This window comes from Cervus elaphus, chromosome 22 (genome assembly GCF_910594005.1).
Source record: "Cervus elaphus chromosome 22, mCerEla1.1, whole genome shotgun sequence".
NCBI classification, from domain to species: domain Eukaryota; kingdom Metazoa; phylum Chordata; class Mammalia; order Artiodactyla; family Cervidae; genus Cervus; species Cervus elaphus.
The window spans coordinates 50,536,790-50,556,720 of record NC_057836.1 but is presented as its reverse complement, the minus strand read 5'-3'; the positions used below and the strand labels follow the sequence as shown (position 1 = coordinate 50,556,720).

General features: G+C 34.7%; 1 protein-coding gene across 1 annotated transcript in view; it reads left to right on the top strand.

The window, feature by feature from the left end:
* Nucleotides 1-19,931, top strand: part of WASHC4 (WASH complex subunit 4) — a 53,176-nt gene that overhangs the window by 25,506 nt on the left and 7,739 nt on the right. Inside the window, exons 18-29 of the mRNA XM_043882577.1 lie at nucleotides 5-84; nucleotides 1,258-1,363; nucleotides 1,901-2,017; nucleotides 3,150-3,318; nucleotides 3,989-4,143; nucleotides 6,599-6,673; nucleotides 6,928-7,032; nucleotides 9,209-9,343; nucleotides 11,327-11,435; nucleotides 15,491-15,557; nucleotides 16,058-16,144; nucleotides 18,808-18,955. Coding sequence (XP_043738512.1) covers nucleotides 5-84; nucleotides 1,258-1,363; nucleotides 1,901-2,017; nucleotides 3,150-3,318; nucleotides 3,989-4,143; nucleotides 6,599-6,673; nucleotides 6,928-7,032; nucleotides 9,209-9,343; nucleotides 11,327-11,435; nucleotides 15,491-15,557; nucleotides 16,058-16,144; nucleotides 18,808-18,955 — 1,353 coding nt within the window. The remainder of the gene's footprint in view (nucleotides 1-4; nucleotides 85-1,257; nucleotides 1,364-1,900; nucleotides 2,018-3,149; nucleotides 3,319-3,988; nucleotides 4,144-6,598; nucleotides 6,674-6,927; nucleotides 7,033-9,208; nucleotides 9,344-11,326; nucleotides 11,436-15,490; nucleotides 15,558-16,057; nucleotides 16,145-18,807; nucleotides 18,956-19,931) is intronic.

The window sequence follows — 19,931 nt, the reverse complement described above, 5'->3', positions numbered from 1 at the left end:
ATAGAAAACATTTAAAGATGAAGAACTCTTTCCACTTCAAGTAGTCATGAAAAAGCTGGATCTTATCAGTGAACTTCGAGAAAGGTAAGTAGGGATCTGCAGTGGTAACAAAAGATGCGGGTGGTGGAAACATCAGAGCTTTTTTTTTTTTTTTTTAAATAGGCTAGCAATACAAGGAATATAATCTAGGTAGACCTTTGGTTCCTCCTTGTAACATCTGTGGCATGACTAGAATGAGACTCTGACAAGGGTTCGTATTTCTTTCACTTGTCTTCTGTAGTAAGGATGAAGCTTTTGGAAGAACTCACTTGAAAAATGTGATATAGCCCTTAGAGGATTGGCAGACTCTGGAACTATTGTGCTTATTGTGATGGGTATCTCTGATGAACTCAGAGTTGCTGCTTTCTAACAAGCCTTCATCTACTTGTGAGAGACTTAGAGCCATCTCACATGGTCTTCCATAATTTTATTTGGGACAGAATTTGAGTTACATTGTTGGTTAGACAATCACTAAGATGGATTCATTTTTGGAAGGCTTATTTGTATAACTCCTGTGGCTTTATTGTTTTCTTTTTATCAAATAAGCATTGAGTTTCTTAGAGAGGAAAATGGGTTTTCTGAATTTTGATTTCCAGCTGAACTAAGATTACTGCACAATTTTTATTTAATGCTCATATTTATAGCATAATGTTTTTGTTATTCGGAGAAGCTCAGATTTTTGTAGTTAGTGGCATTTCACTTTCTATCTATGGAAGAAATACTGAACTTTTCTTCACTATAAGATATTTATGATCAAGTTGTTGCCCTATAAAGCATGAAATGGTCACTTGGCAAAGATAATAAATAGGTTGAGTGCCACTGGTTTTTGTGGTTGCTGTTTTGGTCACAGGTTTTTGAAAGGTCTCCTTTTCAACTTTAAGACAGGTAAAATGGTGCATGTGGTGCAGGTCTTGTAAGTCTAGTCATATCAAATAATACTGAAAATTTAAACTATCTTAATTAAAGTTATATATTTTTTAAGTATGCTTTAAAACTAAAATGCATTTATAAAATTCTGACAGTGTCAGATATTGGACTGTTTTGTTACCATTATTTGAAGAATATTTGTGACTTTTCTATGCTAATTTTGAGTTAAATATATAGGGAATGCAGATATGAATAGACACTCTTACCTTTACAGTATGTAATGTCATTCTTTTCATTATTTTGGGGGGTTGCTTCACTTTTGGTACCACTAATTACTACTTTACATTGTAGAGTCCAGACACAATGTGACTGTTGTTTTCTATACTGGCATCGAGCTGTCTTCCCAATTTACTTAGATGACGTATATGAAAATGCTGTTGATGCAGCCAGACTACATGTAAGTAAAAGAATAGTGTAAAGAACATTATTTCTTCATTTTTTTTAATTCACTGTCAAACCATTTTAATTAATTTTAAAATAGATCATTTAATAAACCATTTAAAAACTGGTGCTGTTTTTTAACAGTGCTATGCATATAAATTTTATATTAATACAAATTAATTTGAATATATATTTAACTCTTCTCTTATTCCTAATCATTCTCATTTCACTGGGTTTTAGTTTGTGTCAAAATAATTGACTTATTTGTCAGCAAGGTATTCAGATCTTTCCATTTCCTTATGGAAATGAATGTATTTGAATGCTCAAGATAAAAAGGATTAGTTAATATGATTTTGATTTTTTTGTTTGTTTGTTTGTTTTAGTATATGCTTTAGAGAATAAAACTCAACTCTTACTTAGGAAAGTAAGATAGTCATGTGTAGAAAAACAGCCTTCAGATTGAGGCTTTGTCTTTTAAGATAGGTGACTTCTGCAATATAATTTAGAGATGTAGTTTTTCTAAATTCATGTACATCCTAATTTTCTTCTTTAGTACATGTTCAGTGCTTTACGTGACTGTGTTCCTGCCATGATGCATGCGAGGCATTTGGAGTCCTATGAAATACTTCTGGATTGCTATGACAAGGAAATCATGGAAATTTTAAATGAGGTAACATTTGAGATTGAAAAGCTTAAGATGTGTTTGGAATGCAGTGTTTGGAAAAACTTTTTGGGTTGAAGCAGACTTTCACAAATTTATGATTCTTACTTACAAATCACTGTCTAGAACAAAGGAACTGTCACTGTTGTGCTTAATTGGTCTTTAATTCCTAATTTTTTGTATAGAAATCCAAATTAGGAATTTGGAATTTTTTTTCTTTTACTTTAGTAAGTAGTATATTTGAATTTAAACTCCTATTCATTAGAAGACTGCAAATGCAAAATTGGTTTGAATACTGTCTGCTGCTCATGGTAATACAATTAAGACAACTATCAGTGTTGAATTTCATTTTGAGAGCTAATGACTGAAATCTTTCATATTTAAAAGTAAACCCTGTTTCTTGTGTAACAATTTGATTGCATCTCTCCTTGTTCTAATGAAGTGTGTGTTGTAAACACTGCTATCTTTAAAACTGTATTTTCAGCCAGCAGTATTTTTATATGGAGGAAGGAATTAAAAATGAGTTTTACAGTATAAATCTTACTCAGGTTTGCTAAAACTGTGAGATTTTTAATCTGATTTCTCATGCTGAATATTCATATTTAGAAAATAAGGTACATGTCTTGGTCAGTATTTAGAACCCCATGTTACACCAAAAAAGATGATTAATTTCATTGCTGTTAGCTCAGTGAGTTTTGTGATTTTTTAATAATTATTATATGGAAGCATTTAAAAATTTTTCTCTTGCATGTTCTCAGGATCTTTCTTCCTTTGTTCTGGTTTATATAAACTTTATGCTTCATGTTGTATGTTCATGTTCCTTGTGGTGAAACTACCAGACATTAGCTTTTTATTTTCTTTGCAAGGATATTATACTTAAAATACTAATGAACTCATTAGAACTCATCTGACTGCTTCCTGGTTAAAAAAAAGTCATTGATTTAAAATGGATAGCAAAATAATTTCACTTTCCCAGTGAAACAGTATTTTACCAGAGAGTATTTAGTTTGACAGTTTGACAAGCTTTTTCATCATTGTACTGAGTATAAAGCTCTTCACATTGAGAACATGGACATCTAGAAGAATCATACAATTGGAATATCATTTTGAAAATTTAAGATATCAATTCTTTTCTGAATAGCATTTGCTGGACAAGTTGTGCAAAGAAATAGAGAAGGACCTGCGACTTTCTGTGCATACTCATTTAAAGCTGGATGACAGAAACCCTTTCAAAGTTGGCATGAAAGACCTGGCCCTTTTTTTCTCTCTGAATCCAATTCGGTTTTTCAATCGTTTCATTGACATTCGAGGTGAGTGTTCTGGTTTTCTTCTTAGGGTCATATTCTGTATGTGTTTGCTCTGTTAGAGAACAAATAACAAAAATGAAACCTTGAGAAAAATCTTTCTTTGTATTAGTCCATTTATTCTTGAATTCCTTTTTTGTTTCTTCATTTTTGTTTTCCTAGCAGCTTATTTTATTATTTAAAGAACACTTTTTAGCTCTCAGTCGTTACTTTTTAATTAATTCATTTTTTATTATTATTTTTGGTTGCACTGGGTCTCTGTTGCTGTGCGTGGGCTTTCTCTAAGTGCAGCAAGCAGGGACTTCTCGTTGTGGTGCGTGGGCTGCTGGTTGCGGTGGCTTCTCTTGTGAAGCGCAGGCTGCAGTAGTTGTAGCCCATGGCTCGCTAGTGGCAGCCTGTGGACTCTAGAGCTCAGCCTCATTAGCTGTGGTGCACTGGCTTAGTTGCTCCATGGCATGTGAAATCTTCCGGCCAGGGATTGAACCCATGTCCTCTGTGTTGGCAGGCAAAGTCTTAGCCGTTGCACCACCAGGGAAGTCCCATTCCTAGCACCTTATTTTAAAGGAAGAAATTTAATGTTCAAAGACAAGTTGTTTCCTTTTTAGTGTCATTTTTCTTCCTTTCCTACTGTTATCATGAATCAAAAAAAGTTTTGATTTTTTTGTTTGTTTTGAAGCTTATGTAACTCACTACCTAGACAAGACTTTCTACAATCTAACGACAGTAGCTCTTCATGACTGGGCTACTTACAGTGAAATGAGAAATTTAGCGACTCAGCGTTATGGATTGGTTATGACAGAGGCCCATCTTCCTAGTCAGACTTTGGAACAGGTATAGTATAAAGTGTTCTTAGTATAGTCTAATGGTAGCTTAATAGTATTTCTCTAAGACAATTTTTAAAAAAATTTTATTTAGTATGTGTTTATATTTCAAAGTTGAAAGTGAAAAGAGAATATTTGCTATATATAAAAACCTCATAGTTGAGAAGAATAAAAAATTAGTGCTGATTTGCTTTATGAAAGAATTTATCACATGCTTCCAAATGCTTATACTTTACCTTTTGTTGAAATTTTGGTACATACATAAATTTACATACAGCTTTTCAGAAACAAATTAGGATAGTGAGGTGACTTCTGCTGAACTTTTATAAGTTTAGTCAAGGTCACAGTTAAGAATTTTAAACTAGATATAATATATGTGCTTTAATATCTTAGAAAAATGGTTAAATTTATAAAATTGTATTTGTTTTCAAATTGAGTGCAAATTATTTAGCTTTATTCATTCAGTAAGCTAATTTACAAAATGGTTGTATCTCAGGAGTGCAAAGATTTGTCTTCATTTAATTTGCATGTAATTCTTTCTAAGATAATCCAGATAGAATATTTGCTAAAATCCATTAATTTAGTTCCAAAATTTGAAGATCATAATTTTTTGTTCATCTTACTGCATGTATAGGGGCCAGTTCCAGGATCAATTTGTATATCCTTTCATTCACTTATTTATAAAATTAATATTTTTCAAAAATTTGCTAGACGCTGCACTGTGTTACTGGAGAGGGTTGCCATCTCATTCCCCAGGGATCTTCCTGACCCAGGGATTGAACCCATTGACTGCTTTGCAGTCAGACTTTACCACTGAGTCTCCTGTGAAGCCCTCAGTATGTTTAGGGATACAAAAATAAATAGAAACAGTCTTAGCTTGTGTACCTGTAGCCTAGTGGGAGAAAAATAATGAGTAAATAAATTTTTAGATTAAAATGCGAGAAAATCTATAATAAAAACTTAATCAAAGGGGTGTTGTGATAGTACTTTGAGTCCCAATTAGAAAAGCTATGGAACAGTTTGCATGATACCTTTCACTAGATATTCGAGTAATCACTGAAGAATGAAGGATTCTTATTAGGTAACTTGTATATTAAAGGTACATATAGGTAAGCTCAGTCGCTCAGTCATGTCCTACTCTTTATGAACCCATGGGTTATAGCCCACCAGGCTCCCCTGTCCATGGAATTTTCCAGGCAAGAATACTGGAGTAGGTTGCAGTTTCATTCTCCAGGGGATCTTCCTGACCCTGAAATCAAACCTGCATCTCCTGCATTGACAGGAGGATTCTTTATCACTGAGTCATCTGAGAAGTCCTTATATTCAAGGTAGGTAGTCTAGTATAATTAAAAGAAGCATAGAGATTTGGAATTAGACTTTCTAAAATCCCTGGGTTCTGCCTCTTCCTAGCTCTTTGACTTTGCAGAACTCTCTTAGTTTCATTTTCTTCAGCTGTGGAATTTTATTTTTTTCCTTTTTTATTTTTTAAATTATGAAAGTAACACATTTATAGGAGACTTAGAAAATGCAGAACAAAGTTACATATAGTCCACTATACAATTATTTTTTAAGTAGATCAATTAAGATTTTTAGTTGGTGTTTCCTTATCAGACTCTCAAAAATTAATAAAATGAATAGAAAAGTAGAAGGATATAGTAGACCTGAAAAACACTATGAATCAATTCAACATAATTAAGTTTTATACAATTTTCACACAATAGCAGGATACAAATTCTATTTAAGTTCCCATAGACTAGAAACCCGGAGACACTGGAACATATCCAGGGACATAAAACAAGGTGTAAAAATTTCATGGTCTAAAGGTAACTGAAGTCATACAGTGTCTGTTCTCTTATCACTGTGGAATTACGTTAGAAATCAATATCAAAAGGTACTTGAAAATAGTCCACATATTTTTAAGTGCAATGTGTCATTTACCAAGAGAGATCTTTAACTTAGCCATTGAAAGCCTCAGTAAAAATAAAAGACTGAAAAAGCAGAGGGTGATCAGCTGTGGAATTTAGAAGAAGAATATCTTTTTAAGAATTCCATGTAAAGGACCTTGCACAGTGCCTGAAAAATAGTATATACTTTAGAGATCACCACATATTCTGGCTGCCTTTTAGAATTTGGCTGTTAATTTACTTTCTGAAAAATATAGAAAAAATTCCTTGGGAAGACAAATATTCTCAGAAGTGGTAGGGAAATGATTGTGAGTCATTGATCTTTGAAGTTTTAACTTTTCCTGTCCACACAAAAGGTATAACAGTCAGATTTCCCCAAGCAGTTAGTCCTGATTGTATGTGTCAGAAGCCTCTTCTGACCTTTGATTGTATGTTTTCTGTAGTTCTTTAAAATAATTTAAAAATATTGGGTGACTTAATATAAGCAGTAAGTTACCATATTGATAAGTTTGATTATTTTAAACTAATAATAATAGAACTTATATGTGGATTGTTTTATAGGGCCTGGATGTCTTGGAAATTATGAGAAACATTCATATATTTGTGTCTCGATACCTCTATAATCTCAATAATCAAGTGAGTAAGTTTAAAAAAAAATTTTTAATGTGGGTACGTGTTTAGTAGGAAAGGCTGAGGGGCAAAGGATTGATTCTTAGCAGTGAAAGTAAAATAAAGGAAACAGTGATTGTTTAGAGATCTTGTTTATTTCTTTGCTTTGACTATATTATCTTCTTGAATGACTTTCCAATTATCTCTAATAAAATAGAGTTCTAAAATTCTTAAGATTAACTGACCAGTGTTTGCTATGGATTGTGTTTGTTTTATTACAGATTTTTATTGAACGAACAAGTAATAACAAACATTTGAACACTATTAATATTCGGCATATTGCTAATTCAATTCGAACGCACGGCACAGGAATCATGAATACAACAGTAAGAAGCTTCTGGGAGGGGGCGTGGTACAGATGTTTGATGCTGCTGTTTAGTTTGGAAGTTTAAAAATAGTTTTTTCATTGAATATTCTGATAAATACACATTATTACCTGTTCATAATACCTGAATTTCCATTTTTCTGTTTGGTGTAATTGAAATATCTGGCACTGAAGTTGTGTTAGATGGAAATGGAAGCTTTGTGATTCAAAAGGCACTTTAGAATGTCTTACCATCTCAAGATCATCATCATGAATAACATTGGAGATTTGAAGGACATCAGCATGAATATATATCTATGTGGATTGTCTGACAGTCTGAAAAGTAGCTTTTGAAAGAAAATCGTTGATAGTTTATTTAACATCATCCCTAGTGGCTCTGCCACCAGGCGAAGAGTCTGCCTGTAATGCAGGAGACCCAGGTTTAATCCCTGGGTTGGGAAGATCCCCTGGAGAAGGGAATGGCAACCCACTCCAGTACTCTTACCTGGAGAATTCCATGGACAGAGGAGCCTGGCCAGCTACAGTCCATGGGGTCGCAAAGAGTCAGACATGACTGAGCGACTAACACTTTACACTTACGTGCTCTTTTTTGGGGGAGGGCACTTACTAGTTATTTGATACCCTTAAAAATAGCAATTTGCTAAAAATATCTCAAATCTTCCTAAAAATGGGCAGTCATGTGAGAGAATGAATCATTTGAGCTTATATGCTATTTGTCCTCTGTGGGAAAAAGAGAAATCTTTAGATTTACCTGCTTTTCAGGTCACAGTTTCTCCTTGAGGAAAGAATAATGCGAATGTTTAAACAGTACAATATTATTAAGCATATTTGGGAGTAAGGGAATAAGGAAAAGTTACATGACTGGAAGGTTACAAAGGACCATTTTTAGTGTAGTGGAGAAGCTATATTTGACCTGATAAATAATATGGTTGGAGCTCTTTGTTAGTGGTTGCCAGGAGAAAAATAAGACATGGATGGAGTTTCAGATTTCAAGTTAGGAATCATCTGCATAGAGATTTCTGAACCTTTCAGGATCAAACTCTTCTTTGACCTCATCTATCAACCATTCATGTAACAGATGTAGTTATGCTTGTATTTTATGTGTCTCAGGCACTGTGCTGGGTGCTGAGGTGAGAAAAACAGACATTTCTTGCTCTCATGGTAATTGTACTCTGGTGGGAGAAACAGCTGTTATTCAGTTAACCACACTAATAAATGGAAATTCCTGATGTCTGGTGATGGTGAGCTGAGCACAGAAAACATAAGATCAGAGACTGGCAGATTTACCCACTATTAAGATGGGTAATAATCTTCTAAGAACTACTACAACTGAGGAGATCATGAAAAAGCAGTGTTTTAAGCTGCAAGAAAAGTTCTGAGAAAGCACCCATTTCCATAACTGGGTGATGAAGACTGTTAACATGGGCATACATGTGCCAAAATAATTGGTAATATTTGAAGGTGGTGGGGATGGACATTAATGCAAGGCTTTCATCTGAGGTTCAGAATTAATCTTGTTTTGACTTTAATCGCAGCTTAAATCCTACTTTTTCAATGTTTTCTAAGTCTAGATCAGGACCTTTTAATCCATTCTCAAAACACCTGCACTTCTCATTTTACAGGTTATTGCAGTTGAGATTTCCTAGTTTATTTAACATATATTATACTTGTCTTAAAATTCTTGTCACTCCCACTAGAATACACTTGATGATGACAAGGGCAATGTCTAGCATGAGAGCAGGTGCATTGTCTTGCACATAAGAGGTGCTTAAAATATTTATGGGTAAATAATTGAATGTTTACTATCTTCCTTTAGGAAAGGTCAAAGAGCACCGTGTTTTTTACTTTAGTATCAGTTCATTCATGTGCATTGGTAATAATCTCCTGAGTGTGGTTTATGACATAAAACCTAGCGTGTCAGCAAATCTGGTGTATGATTCTCACTATAGCTCTTAGTCATATTATTATGTGACTATATTTTCTGTTTTTAAATTTCTTTTTTTGTGTCATAAAAATATTTAAGAGGAGCTTTTAGAAAGTTTTATAAACTTTGGCAATAAAAACTTCATTTATTTCAGGTCCAAAATGAATTAGACTTTATAAGTGGATTATTTTATTTAGTACTACTGATTTGAAATTAAGTTTTATATTTAATTTTTCCAATTTTAATTTTATAGGTCAATTTCACCTACCAGTTTTTGAAAAAGAAGTTCTATATATTTAGCCAATTTATGTATGATGAACATATCAAATCCAGATTGATTAAAGATATTCGGTTTTTCAGGGAAATCAAGGACCAAAATGATCATAAGGTATTTTTACATATTCTTCTGAAAAGGTAGTTTGATTCAACTGTTGAATATATTGGCTTCCCTTCCACTGCTGTGCTTTACTTCATTGTGCTTCACAGGTACTGTATTTTTTAACAAATGGAAGGTTTGTGGCAAACCTGCATTTTCAGATGCTGCTTATCTTATTTTAGCAGCAAAGTATTTTTAAATTAAGGCATGTACATTATTTTTTTATATGTAATGCTGTTGAATACTTAATAGACTATAGTACGGTGAAAACATACTGTTGTATTACACTGGGAAATCAAAAAACTAATGTGATTCACTTCATTGCAGTATTTGCCGTGTTCCAGGGTCTTGAACCAAACCTTCAATAACTTCAGTGTTTGCCTATATAGCAAATGTTTGTGCTGAAATTCATTATGAGTTACTCTACTAGGGATTTCTTTTTCTTTTTTCTTTTTCACATAACTCCCTGGTTTGACTTCCAGTTATCTGTATTTTCCCTTGTAATTTCTTACCCTTTGCATTCTCTGTAAGTGAAAGTGTAAGGAAAAAGTAAATGATGAATGTAACCAGGTATTACTTTTCTTCATTTTAAAATAATTCAAGAGCAGAAACATTTAAACAATGTGTTGTTTAACATTTAAACTAAATGTTCTCCTTCATTTCTGTCTTCTCCCAACTCCATTTTCTGGGGCCAGTTGCTATTAATAGTGTCATGTGACATCTTCCAGATGTCTGTGTGATAAACATGTATTTGTGCATTACAAATACTGCTTTTTTCCTTAACAAAAATGGACTGATGCTAAGCATACTCTTTTGCAGTGTGCTTATCACGTGTTAGTACCCATAGATCTACCTTGTTCTTTTGCAGAGTTGATAGTAAAGATGCATACTGTAAGTCCTTTAACCTCCTACTGAGAAATAGTTATTCAGTAGCTTCTGATTTCTCTGTGCTACAAACAGTGCTACAGATAACATCCTTGCATATTTATCTCTGTGTGTTAGGGACTGTTTTTGAAAGACAGATTCCTTGAAGAGGAAAAGGGCAAAGAATATGATTGTTTAAAATTTTGATACATGTTGCCAAGTACTGTAAAAATACTGCACCAGTTGACAATCCCACCAGTAATTTATGAGAATGCTATTTTACTTTCACCCTCTGGACTGAATTTTCCCATAGTGAAGTGAAGAATTGTAAGTGTTAACAGTACAGAGGCACGTATAGCCATGTGGGTAGAGAAACCAGCAGGCTTGGATGGATTTTCTGTTTGATTTGCCACATCAAGACCTGTTTTTATTACTCTTCTTAAGCATCACCTAGTTCTAGCCCTCTTATATATTAGTTGTTCATTCTTTTCAGTGTCAGAGCAGCAAAATAATTAATAAAATTACAGATTAGTTATCAGGAAATTACATTAACTCATTTTTATTGAATCAGAAATTAATGTTCAGAGAAATAAATGGTGCTGCTGTTATATAAGAATTGTTTCCATTTGTTACTCATATAAAAGGAATGATTTAAAAATTTTTTTAGTTGACTAAGACTTGAAAAACCATTTATCAGTGATAGCAGCTAGAAATTTTAGTTCAGCTGATGTGTGTTATTTGGGAAGGAGTGTGTTTTTATGTAAGCCCCTAATACTTTTCAGCCCATGGAAACTTTTCACAAATCTCTGAACAGATGTTTCTAGGAAGAATTGATTTCTTTTATCTATCTGATAGAGCAGCTGGAAGACCAATGTTGGTAATGGGAAACCTAAGTTTGGTGGCATTCATAATTATTCCCTTTAATATAAAAATATTTAATTTATATTGACCTTGAATATTGGTAGTTTTTGTGCTATATATGAATTTTTTGTCATTAAATTCAGTAATTGTTTTTTTGAACGCAATGGAAATGCAAAATTAGAACAGTGATACTGGTATGATTGATTTGGTGGGTATTTTATGTTTTAGGAGTCTTTATTAATAATAGCAGTCTTCAAATTTTCTCTGTAGTATCCTTTTGAAAGAGCAGAAAAATTCAATAGAGGCATCAGAAAACTTGGAATAACCCCAGAGGGACAAAGCTACCTTGATCAGTTCAGGCAGCTCATCAGCCAAATTGGTAAGTTATTGTAAACATGTTGAAAAGTAAAGTACAAATGCCAAGAATCTGTCTGATATATTATAAATATCTCATAGGAATAAACTTAATATGTGTGTGCCGAGTTTAGCTTTATTGCACTAGTAATTTCCTTTCCTTACCAAAAGTTTTTCAAGTATGATTAGATGGTTGGTGCACAAATAATTGATAGATAAGTAAAATATTTATAAATAAAATAGTATAAATAAATATTTTGTGGATAAATAAAACCTCTTCAATTAAATTAAAAATATAACTAACTCATCTCAAAGGCCATACTCAGTAAATAGTCAGCTGGTAATTATTTATTGGGTGCCTTTTCTTTTCAAGGTCCTATTTCAGACTTTTAAAAGAGGTTCCCTCAAGTTAAGCCTAAATGCAAAGTTGTGCAGTGTTTATGTGAAAGGTATTTAATAATTTTTCTGTGCTCCATCATTTTATATTTATATATAATTTCTTGAGTTGTCCTTCTGCCTTACAAGTAGAACTTGTTTTCTGAAATGTGTAACACTATTTAAAAGGAAGAACTTCACTTAAAAATAATCCAAGATTAAAAAAACTGTATACTTATTTGAGCTTTTCATATGCATTACCTCTATTAATGTCCTCATGGTAACCCTTGAGATAGGCATATAATCATCTTTTTAAAGATGAAAAAAGAGAAACTCAGAAATAAGTGGTGTTGCCGGGATTTTAACCAGGATTTTTTGGCTCCAACCCCGAAGATATTTCATATTCTTCACAGTTGCAGACCGCAAGCAGCTCAGTCAATTCTTACTGACTCTGAAACTGAGACTGTTAGTCGCTCAGTCGTGTCTGACTCTTGGTGACCCCATGGACGGTAGCCCACCAGTATCTGTCCCTGGGATTCTCCAGACAAGAATACTGGAGTGGGTTGCCATTTTCTTCTCCAGGGGCTCTTCCCGACCCAGGGCTCAAACCTGGGTCTTATGCATTGCAGGCAATTTCTTTACCGTCTGACCCACTGGGGCCCCATTGACTCTAATTTGGTAAAATTTGGCCTCCTGAGATTCACTGATTCATTGTTATCAAACATTTAAAAAGGCTTTGTTAACCAAATATTTTTCTCAATGCTGAGAATACAAATAGCCTTTGTTCTCAAGAGGCTTTAAGTTTACTAGTGAGAAAGGTATGATAAACATTTAGTTAGGGAATAAAGTCAGCATCAGCTAAATTGTATAGATTAATTGGTTTACACATTAAAACTTTCTATTTTGTATTAGTACAAGAACTTAGAGAATTTTACCTTTGTAAATTTTTAATTTTAAGCAATTTAATAGTGAGGTACTGTCTAATAGTGAGGTATTGTTTTATTCATAGTGATATTTAATGTCGTATTGGATTGTAAATTTATGGAGCAGTAGTTTTTAACCCTTTTTGAGAATCTGATACTGAATTGATTTTCCTCAGAATAATGCCCCATGCATGTTCACATATAATTTTGCATAAGATATACCAGAGGTCAGATGCCCAAAGCGAGAGTCCATGGTACTCAAATTAAGAGCTGTTTCTTCAGAGCAGTGTTGCTTAAAACTTTTAAATTCACACACCAATAAGTTTTTTCCCCTGGTGAATACTGCTTGTGGTAGTACTTATTTCATGTTTTTATATTTTCTAAAAGTATAGTTTTGTACTATGAAATAATCATTAATTCATGAGCTTAGGACGCTAGTCATTTTTCCCCAGTATACATCAAAATACACATTTTTCCCCAGTACACAAAAAATCATGTTATCTCTGCCCCTGCCATGTATTGCACAGTTGGTGAATATTATCCTTTATAGTTTGTTCTAGTATTTTATTCTTTATTCTTTTCTTAGGAAATATAAGTTCTTTACCTCTGCCTGTAAAAATTGTAATGTGCTTTTGAGTCTGTTAACTGTTGAGAAAAGGAGTAAGGAATCTAGAGCTAGGAGCAAAATGAGAAGTCTTTTTGTCTAATAACTTGCCTGCTGAATGAATAATCACCACCATTAACATTTATTGAGCATTCATTATGTGCCAAAGTTATTCTGAGTGCTTTATATGTTCTAACACATGTAAAACTCAATGCTAAGAAGTATTATGTTCACTGATTCCACATATTTATTGAGGACAGTACAGTAGGTGCTGGTAATATCTATGACAGTAAACCCAGTATCTAACCCTTTATAGCTTAATTTAACAAATGAAGAGACTAAGATACAAAGTTTATAACTTAACCTAGGTTTTGTAGCCAAAAAGCACAGAGTTCAGATTTGAACCCAGTGGTCTAGCTTCACAGATTTACTCTTTACTGCTGTTCCCTATTTGCTTCTCACTAGCATATTTTGATCAGCCAATTTGAAGGAAAACAATTTGACCAATTTGACAGTTTGAAGGAAAACAATCAAATACCTCATTTTTCTAAGATGCATGTTAAAGAAGCATTTTAACATCATTTCTTATATTGGGATAAGCCTTGGATTCAGTGATACCTAATTGAAGGTTTTTAAAGATATCAGATGAGATAATGTCTGTTAAGTACATAATTATATCATTATAATATATGAAGTGTTGACTGCTTCTTAACTTTTTGTCTGTTCTTACTCACAAGTATTTCCATTTCATTTGAGTAGGAAATGTTGGCTTTAGGGGTGGAGCAGTGAAGAAAACAAAAGGTATATCATAGATCTTGCATTCTAGTGGGGGGAGATACAGACAAAAAGATATGTATCAGTAATAGGTGCTGAGTAAGGTGACATATCATTAAACACTTAATGATTTAAAATGATACTCAGGAAATTAAATAGTTTAATGATACTTAGGGAGAGCTCTAAGTAGGTGACATGTGAGCAGGAACCTAAATAACACGAAGGAATAAGCCATGTGCGTGCATGGCTAAGGAAAGAGTTTACCAGGAAGAGGTGGCGGTAGATGCTGAAGTCCCGAGTCTGCTTAGCAGTTTTGGAAGCCAGTCAGGGGCTGGAATGGAGTTAGAAACAGATCAGGAAACCATTGCATAGTGTAGTATTCTAGGCAAGAACTGCCGGTGGTTTGGAGTAGGGTGAGAGCTGTGAAGGTCAGGAAAACTGGTTGAATTCTGGTGACATTTTGAAGATAGAGCCAGTGTAATTTGCCATTGATTAAAGTATGAGGGAAAGGGAAAGGAGGGTTTCCCTGGTGGTCAGTGGTAAAGAACCCTCCTGCCAATGCAGGAGATGCAGGTTTGATCCACAGGGAGAATCCCCTGGAGAAGGAAATGGCAGCCCACTCCAGTATCCTTGCCTGGGGAATCCCATGGACAGAGGCGCCTGGCGAGCTACAGTCCATGGGGTCACAGGGAGTTGGACACTACTACCTAAACTACGCAACGACATTGAGGGTAAGGAAGGAGGCAGAGAGGACTTCACTGCGTTTGGCCTGAGCTACTGGAAATCCTTCCAGACTTGTCAGTTTCTGAGGAAGAAAATATAACTGGGGGGTGAAGATCTTCAGTTGGAGTTAAACTTAAATTAAAAATTCTTCTTAGACATGGAAATGTAGGCATTGGATAAAAAAAGCCTAGAGGAATAGTCTTGGTTGGAGATACTAGTTTGGGAGGAATCAAATAAGGATTTCTTGATACCACTTGCAGCTGTGTGTGTGTGTATGTAAGAGAGAGAGGGGGAGAGAGAGAGAGATATTATTTAATGTGAGTGAAGAAGCTATTGGTAACAGTAATTTTTAAATGTTTTTTTAAAATGTGCTCAATTTAATGCATTTATCAATTGAAACGCACTTATTTTTAAAATATTTAATATAGGTTGTGTAAGTTTATGTACATTTATATTCAAAGAGTTGGACTCTAGTGACTGAGCAACAATATTTTAAGTGCACAAATGTGTAAGTTTTATTTTTGTGGAACAAAACTGAAGTAAAATACAGCAAAATTTCTCTTGGTACTTATGAGTTGAAACCTTGTAGTTGAATGCTATATATTATTTTATTCCTCATTATTAGAACTTAGAGTTATTTATATAAACATCTGATTTTTTTGTGTGTATGTGGTTTTTAAGGTAATGCTATGGGCTATGTACGAATGATAAGATCTGGTGGCCTTCATTGTAGCAGCAATGCCATTAGGTATGGATGCAAACATATTTTTGCCTTATTTATGCCATGTAGAAATTTTATGTCATTTAAATCTGTCTTTATTGTAAGTAATATTGTTTAAGGGGCTTTTTTTCTTTTCTTACTGATACATTTTGAGATCAGATACGGAAGAAAACCATTAATCCTACTACTTAAGTATTTTTCTCAAATTTTAAGACTATAGCAGACTTGAAAATCTGTATCTTTTGAAGTTAATTTCTTTTATCAGTGCAGTTTGAAATGTTCTATAGATTACATAATTTTTAAAGATTATAATTTGATGATTATATGTAAATAATTAAAAATGCTGAAATTGAGTTTTGGAACTCAGTTGTTCCAAATATAAGTGGTGATATTAATAATATAACTGAAATGCAAAGTTCTTTCCAAAGATATTGCTGAAAAATTTAGTCTTACAGTACTGCTTTTATGTCTGTCAATTTCATATATTTAACTTGCTTTAATAAATGCCTTCTAAAATTCTTACGTAGATTTGTACCTGATCTTGAAGATATTGTAAATTTTGAAGAACTAGTCAAAGAAGAAGGTCTTGCAGAAGAAACATTAAAAGCAGCAAGGTAATCTAATCTTGGAAAAATAAGTTAAATTTGGAGATTTAAAAAATCTATATTCATTTAAACATTAAAGACTAGAGGATAACATATAAACTGATATGTCAGTGTTTTTATTATGCAAATAATGGTCTGTTTATGAAATATAATTTTTTTGACTACAGTATTCTGAGATCTTTCCAATGTCACTAAAAGGGATCTTTTAGACGGTGCCCTCAAATACATGTGACTGTTCAACAACTTGACATGTGGTTAGTCCATATTGGAATGTGCAGAAGTATGAAGTTCATAACTAATTTTGAGGATTTAGCGTTTAAAAAAGAATGCCAAATATCTCATTAACAAAATGGGGCCTTCCCTGGTGGCCCAGTGGCTGGGACTTCTTGCTCTCAGTGCAGAGGGCCTGGGTTCCACCCCTGGTCAGGAAACGAGATCCCACACGCCCCGCCGCTCAGAGTGCTTGTGCTGCAGCTGGAGACTGGGTGCAGACAGATAGTTTTTAAAAAGTATAAATTAAAAAAAAATCTCACTAACAAAATTCATTTCACCTATCTTAAAAAAATAATTGTATTTACTTATTTATCTTTGGCTGTGCTGGGTCTTTGTTGCTGTGTGGGCTTTTCTGTTTGTGGCGAGTGAGGGCTGCTCTCCAGTTGTGGTGCATGGACTTCTCACTGCGGAGGCTTCCCTGTCGCGGCTCCCAGGCTCTGGAGCACAGGCCCGGGAGCTGGAGCACACGGGCTTAGTTGCTCCACGGCACGCGGGATCTTCCCGAATCACACATTAAACCCGTGTCTCCTGCCTTGCCAGGTGGATTCTTTGCCACTGAGCCACCAGAGAAGCCCCTTACCTATTTCTTTTTGCTCTTCTTTAATATTCCTCTTTGCCAGCACGGCTCTAGAATACTGGTCCGTCCTTTTATGTAACCTGGAGCAGTAGTTTCCAGTACAGTGGCCACTACCAATTGTAGCTGTTGAACACTGGAAATAGGGCTAAGGGACTAGGGAACTGAAATAAAATCTTTATTTCATTTAAATTTAAATAGCTAATGACAATCTTATTGAACAGGGCGTATGTATAGACTTTTAAGTAGTGATTTTGGAACACAATTTAAAACTTGAAAAGGCATGCAGAATTGTTAAGTATTTAGAAAATGGGGTTTTCTTATTAATAACTGTAACAGTTATTGAGTCAGGCATGAAGGGGCACCCTTGGACAAAGTGGAAACAATTTGAATATCAAAAAGAATAATGGTAGAAATTGATTATAATACTGAATTTAAGAAGAATCTGTGATACAGTGATAATAAAAGTTGGAGAGACAGAGGGAAAGTTCCTTTTTACAGTGCTTGCCAGCTGGTAAATATGAAAGGGATGAGAAAATTTAGGGAAAAAACCAGTTTTGCAACTACCACTGTAGTACTTGACATCAGAGAAAAATCATCAATGAATTCTCAAACATTTTTGGGGAACAGAATATTCAGTGTGAAAACATTGTCTCACAAATTGATTATTAATCATAAAGGGGAAAAAAACCACCTTCCCAATGGAGAGACTGATGTATCCTCCTTACATGCTGACATAGGGCCCCCTGATGCAGTGTAATGGCAAGTACCTGTGTTGTGTTCTTGCCTTAATGTTTACTTGTCAAGTGAAACAAAGTTTATGGCAGGTGATGTCAGGGAGTTAGGAGGTTATGATAATAAATTGATTCTCTAAATGGACATTAATGTCTTCTGCCGCAGGTATCATAGTTGAAGATAAATGGAAGGGCAGTGGTTAAAATGGTTAATAGATGCCTGCTTTCCAGAGGGAGGGGTTGGATAGTTGGACATAGTTGGGTCACATGCATCTCAAAGGAGAGATTTCTACCATTTATTGCTGGAGGAATAGTAATTTGAAAGTGATAATGGCCATACATAAGGATGTAGAAGCAGCAGCTAATGTTTCTGAAGGTTGACTCAGTGAACGAGTGAAAGTCGCTCAGTCGTGTCTGACTCTTTACGACCTCACGGACTATAGAGTCCATGGAATTCTCCAGGCCAGAATACTGGAGTGGGTAGCCTTCGCTTCTCCAGGGGATCTTCTCAACCCAGGGATCAAACCCAGGTCTCCCATGTTGCAGGTAGATTCTTTACTGGCTGAGCCACAAGGGAAGGCCAGGAATACTGGAGTGCATAGCCTGTCCCTTCTCCAGGGGATCTTCCCAACCTAGGAATTGAACCAGGGTCTCCTGCATTGCAGGCTGATTCTTTACCAGCTGAGCTCTGAGGGAAGCCTGAAGTTTGAGTGAGAAACTAGATTCTTGAAAAGGAGATTGGTTACAGTTGAAGTCAGGAAGTGTAGAAGTGTTAGTGAAGAAATTTAAGATGAAAAGGAATTTATTTACAATGAAATGGACTTCTGCAGGGTTCATTTTGAGAAGAAATACAAAACTAAAATTTCAAGAGGCACTACATATTCTGTTTTAGGGACTAAGTTAATTAAACAATGATAAGCTTCTGTCCATTAAAAAAAAAGTTCATCCTGTACTCCAAGGAGAGATGTCTTATAGTAATTCATATTTTTGAGTGCTCTCATCTAAACTAATGAGAGATAGATTTTAAAAGCTTTCTCTTCTCAAATTTTGAGAAAGGAACCAAATACTTTTTTTCTTTTTTTGCATTTTAGGCACTTGGATTCAGTCCTCAGTGATCACACACGAAATTCTGCTGAAGGCACAGAATATTTCAAAATGCTTGTGGATGTTTTTGCTCCAGAATTTCGAAGGCCAAAGAATATACATCTCCGAAATTTCTATATCATTGTTCCCCCTCTGGTGAGTACTTTTAATACCCAAAATGAATTTTTTAAAGAGTTAATAAATAGATCCAGTTTTTTTACAGCAAGAAATGCACGCAGACTGTACTGCTGACTTTTTGGTTGTAGGTAAAACTAAATGTCGTCTCAGTGAATGTGGCCTAGAATTTTCACTTACTGGCTATGCAGAATGAGACTTCTTTATAACTAAGATAGATTCTCATTAGTTAATAACTGCCAGAGGGATCCTAGTGTGATTTAAATGACTTGAGTATACTCCATTTTATATATATACCATGTAATCTTTGGACTGAATTATATAGTCATTTTAAGTGATTAATGTAGACTGTTAAAATGTGAAGTGTTTCTTAAAAGCATGCTGTTTAAAGGGACTTCCCAGATGGTGTTAATGGTAAGGAACCACAGCCGGAGCCTGGCAGGCTGCAGACCGTTGGTCGCGAAGAGTTGGACATGACTGAAGCAACTTGCGTAGCATCTCTCTCCTCAGTAGTAACTGTTAGCATCTAAACTAAGTTTTTTTTTTTTATCATATATAGTGTGTGCTGCTCTAATTCGTAGTTGACATCTTAAAAATACCCATAATTGCAGTATGAAAACAGTTATTACAGTGAGGAAAATGGAGTTAAGAGATTAGAGAGGTATATATTAGGAAAAAGAGTTATTCTGCTCTAAAGGTTTCTTTAACAAAGCTCTTAAAAAAAATTGTAAAAGAATAGCTCTAAAGTCTAAATATCACTGAGCAGATGTAACTTCTGATCACATCTAACGTTGACCAAGAGTACTGACTCTTTTCACGTTGTGCCTGAATTAACACGTGTGTTCTCACATACTGCTGTTAGTTGCTCAGTCGTATTCAGCGCTTTGCAGCCCCATGGACTGTTGCCTGCCAGGCTCCTCTGTCCATGGGATTCTCCAGGCAAGAATACTGGAGTGGGTAACCATTCCTTCCTCCAGGGAATCTCCCTGATCCAGGC